This window comes from Volvox carteri (genome assembly GCF_000143455.1).
Source record: "Volvox carteri f. nagariensis unplaced genomic scaffold VOLCAscaffold_128, whole genome shotgun sequence".
Classification (NCBI taxonomy): Eukaryota; Viridiplantae; Chlorophyta; class Chlorophyceae; order Chlamydomonadales; family Volvocaceae; genus Volvox; species Volvox carteri.
The window spans coordinates 13,522-17,948 of NW_003307671.1; the positions used below are offsets into that span (position 1 = coordinate 13,522).

Below are 4,427 nucleotides of genomic sequence, written 5' to 3' on the forward strand. Positions count from 1 at the left end.
GGGGGGGGGGGGAAGGGGGAAGGGGAGACCAAGTGGGAGTGAAGTGGTCCTCAAGAAGTGCTGAGTAAAGAAGGAGTGCCTTAACGGGCTTAACGGGTGAGGGGAGAGGACCATAGTAACATTAGCGGGGACGGGGAAAAGCGGGGAGGCGGGGACTACACATGTTAAATTTGGGAGGGGGAAAAGAGGCATGGGCGGGTGTCGGAAAAGGAGGCCCAGGTGGGGGACTTGAGGAGGAGGCTGAAGGCTGGCTCTCCCGAAATGTCAGGAACGAACATACGCTGGACTCCCGCTACCTACCTACCTACCTACTTGCTACTCTACCTTTACACCTGCTATCTACCTACCTCCTACAGCGGAAAACCCCCCAACACACACATACACAACACACTAGACATGCTCAACTAGACACTTGTCCAATGTAACTCAGCTTTCCCTACCCTCCTTCCCGTCCCTAAATGCCGTACTCACCTGCAGTACATTCAGCAAGTCCACTGCCTCCACCACGAGGTCCATGGACGAGGTGGAATGAGGCTGAAGCTGAAGCACATGCTGTAGGTCTGGGGGAGAGTTGGAAAGTAAATAAGTGAGTATGTATGTATGCATGTGCGTATGTCTGTCTGTCTGTAGGTGTGTATGTATGTACGTGAATGTGGGTTAGGTCTCAGTTAGGTCTCAATGAGATGGGGTTTAGGGCTTCTGAAAGGTAGGACTGGTAGAGGCTAAGGGGGGAAGGGGGGTTAAGACGAACCACTGGCGAGTGAAGCAGATACCAGAGATAGACGGATCGTCCAGGACGAGGGGGGAGAGCCGGTGAAATGGAGGTGGAAGCTCATGTTCAGTGTGACTCAGTTCATGTTAGCGGGAAGGCTAACCCCTCGCTCCCTCTCCCACCAAACTCCCCCACCGATGCAACACCCATCCGTGCCCAGTCGATATCCACCAGTGCGACCCACCACTGGGGCAACACACCATATAGATCTACACCAAGACAGTGTCACCGCTCTTCCCCCGGGGCCCCCCTCCTGGAAAAGCTATTCCCCCATTTCCCTTTTCCCTTTCCAAGCTCACTTTTGTAATGTCCCTCCACCATGGACTTGAGCACATTGAGCAGCACCTTGGTGAACTCGTATGCGTTATCCGCGTTGTTGAGCTTGGCGGACTTGTCCTCCCACCGCACCTCCTCCTCGTCCTCCTCCTCCTCCTCACCCCCACCACCCACATCACCCGTACTGGGGGTAAATGCCTGAAGCAGCGGCAAGAGATGGGGATGAGGACTCCGGTCAGGGGCGGGGTTTGCCGGGCAAGCGGGGAACATGAGTGCATGAACAGGGCGCGTGCGTGTGCATGTGTGTATCGAAGGAAAGGGGGTAAGGGGGGGGGGGGAAATGCTGAATTTCGGCTACAGAGGGACGGCAAAAGACGATTTGCTTTGCGCGGCAAACAAGACAGTGGTGGGGGTTAACCTCGAGGAAACGTCCAACGGAACACCAACGGTCCGAAACCCTAGGAAAGCAACACAGGTCTGTATGCATGTCTGTACGTGTGCACCTGTTGGGAGGGGAGCAGAAGAGGGGTATGTGTGAATGAAAAGATGGTGGGCAGGGGCAGTAAGACGCTCCGGCTAACGCACCTCAACCGCCTCCCCCAGCGGCCTCCCGTCGCCACCTCTCCGGGACGTCTGTCTCCTGCTGCCACTGCCACTGCTGCTGAGACCGCCCCGAGCTCTGACCACGCTTCCAGGAAGAACCAGCAGCGATTCCTCATTACCCTCCTCCTCCTCCCCCCCTTCGCCTTCACTGCCGCTACCCCTCCTCCTCCCACTGCTGGCCGCTGACCATCCCGAGCTCATCCTCACCCTCATCATCCTCGACCCGACGCTCATGGAGCTATCCCCACCGCCACCCCAACCGCCCCCAAGTCTCTGAGGCTCAGCTAGCCGCCCGGGTGACACCATCCGCTCGAGACCCTCCGCCGCTGGGCTCCCCGTTGCGCCGTTGGTGCTGGTGGGGTTGGTAGGGTTGGTGCCGACCTGCTCCTCCCCAGGCCCCTCCTGATGCGGTAAGGATGATGATGATGATGATGATGATGATGGTGATGATGATGATGATGGGTTGCCAGGTAGTAGCTCCGGAGCTGGTGCTGGTGCCATGGTGCTGGTGCCCCCAACCCTCCGACTGCTACTGCCGCTGCCACTAGTTCTGCGACCAGATCCTGCTGCAGCTAGTAGTAGGCTCCGGTTGGAAGCAGCCAGGGAGGTGGCGGCCTGGGCGCCTAGGAGGGGGAAAAGGGGGTGACCGGAATGGGCTTGCGTGTGAAGGTGGTTAGGAGGAGGAAAAAGGGTATGTAGGGAAGACGAGGGGAGCGGGGAGGGTATCTCAGCCAGGATGATTCACCGCACCATCCAACACCCACTCGGGGTCAAAAGAAAAGCACTTGAGACTTCACAACCAACCATCCAACCCCTCCACTTTCCCCCACCCCTAATACATACACACATACACACACACGCACGTGCTCTCACCTGTCGTCTGGCGCTCTTCTGGGGTCCCGTCTTCTGGCACCGCCGCCAACACCCCGCTATTACCCCTACTGCCTCGCTCTCCCATTCCTGCTCCTCCTCCTCCTCCTCCTGCAGCCGCCGCCGCCGCCGCCTCCTCCTGCTCCTGCAGGTCCCCGGATCCGGCGGTTTGCAGGTTGAGCAGCCCCTTGGACGCCACCGCCATGAGGTGGTCCCCGGACGCCGCCACCATGGAGCCCAGGGTGCCCAACTCGGAGGGCGCGGCGGCAACCAGCTTGACAGCCTGGTAGGGCAGCGGGAGGGGGAGGAGAGGGGTGAGGGGAGGAGGGGGGGTTGAGGTAAGAGAGGGGCTCTCCTCCTCACAGCGGTGGCGGCCAAGGGATCCACACAGAGTTTAGGTTGGGCCTTTTACATTTTTCGTGCGAGGGGCCCCCAGGGCCCGAAGCGCCTTTCGGTGGCCCGAGGCCCCCGGGTTCACTGCTGTCAGTCGGTCAGTCAGTCAGCGTCGTGCGTGTCTCAGGAGAATAATAAAATAAGAATTGCATTTTTTATCATTCTCTATCGATTCACTTAAGGAATCAATTCACATAAATCTGTGCGCGAAGATAGCTTTCCGCTATGGCTTTGGCTTTGAAATTCCCCGCCGCTCTGCCACGCTTAAGGTAGGTTTGCATATTATATCGCGGCCTTAGCGAGTCTGTCTAGGACAGCACGAGGACCTCCTATTGCGGGGCGAGTGGCTGCACCGGGGCCGAGCACTTTCGGCTTCAAAGAAGCTGACTACCCTAGTTTCATTCATGGTTTTACGATTTCTGGCATCGCGCTCTTGTCTGCTTCTCCCTCCTCCCCCTCTCCCTTTCCTCCCCTTCTCCACGGCCCCCACCCCTTGCCTTAATAGCTCCCCACCCTCTTCTCCCCTCCTCTCTTTTCCCCATCCCCCCCTCACCTTGAGCCCCAGCCCCCCTGCCGCCCCCGCCACCCGGGAGCCGCCGCTAAGAATGGACTTGACGGCGCCAGTCACCGCTGATGGGGGAAATGGGGGGAGGGGAAAGAAGGTTGGGTTTACGACACAAAGAAAATGCATTTTTGTCCCGCAGAAACTAGCGGGGTGAGCCTCCCCTCTCAAAATTTAGCCGCCACTCCCCCTTCTCCATAGCCTCCATAGCCTCCCAAGCCCCTTACAACCACTCCCCCTCCTCCTTCGCCGCTCCCCTCACCGCCGCTCCCCACTTCGCCTCCTCGGCCCCCTCCCCACATGCAAATGTGCAAACTTACCCTTCTTTGCCTCCTCCGCCACGTCCTTCCGACGGCTCTTAATCGCCCTCGTATTGCGCACGTACACTCGCCGTGTGACGTACTTCCTGCAGCGGTCGAATGCGGCCTTAAAGTTCGCAAACACCGCATCCGTCAGCTCGGAACCGTCCTTGAGGATGTCGTATATGGTGGCCTGCACCGCCTGATTGCCACTCTGTAGTTGAAGGGGGAAGAGGGGGGGGGGCGGGGGAGGGGAAAGAGAAACGTGGGGATGGTGAGAGATGTCCCCAACCCGCCAGCCCCGCCAACCCTAGTTCAGGTACATCACCGCAACCCCCCCCCATACACACACACACCTGCAGCAGCACCTCCAGCACCTTGAGCGCTTCCAACTGCACCTCGGGCATGGGGTGGGCCAGCAACGTCACAGCCGCGCGCGTGGCGCCCAGCTTGTCGTACTTGCACTGCCGCCAGGTGAGCAGCTCCAGGGAGGGCGGCTGCCACTTGCTCACCACCTCACCACCCTTACCACCATCACGAAGCAAACTGGGGTAGCGGGAGGTAGGGGCAAAGGGGAGGGGAAGCCACACAGACATACAGACAGCCAAACACACGTTTTTGGGAGATGGGTTATTGTGGGTGTGGGTGTGGG

The 4,427-nt window shown here is 59.1% G+C and overlaps 1 protein-coding gene across 1 annotated transcript in view; it reads right to left on the minus strand.

Annotated features, from left to right (window-relative positions):
* The window catches only part of VOLCADRAFT_121781 (uncharacterized protein), a gene marked incomplete at both ends in the record, with an annotated part of 29,432 nt that overhangs the window by 6,058 nt on the left and 18,947 nt on the right, over positions 1 to 4,427 (minus strand). Inside the window, 7 exons of the mRNA XM_002959141.1 lie at positions 472 to 560; positions 1,072 to 1,246; positions 1,544 to 1,551; positions 2,525 to 2,804; positions 3,468 to 3,544; positions 3,797 to 3,989; positions 4,132 to 4,321. Of these exons, the coding sequence (XP_002959187.1) occupies positions 472 to 560; positions 1,072 to 1,246; positions 1,544 to 1,551; positions 2,525 to 2,804; positions 3,468 to 3,544; positions 3,797 to 3,989; positions 4,132 to 4,321 (1,012 nt within the window). The remainder of the gene's footprint in view (positions 1 to 471; positions 561 to 1,071; positions 1,247 to 1,543; positions 1,552 to 2,524; positions 2,805 to 3,467; positions 3,545 to 3,796; positions 3,990 to 4,131; positions 4,322 to 4,427) is intronic.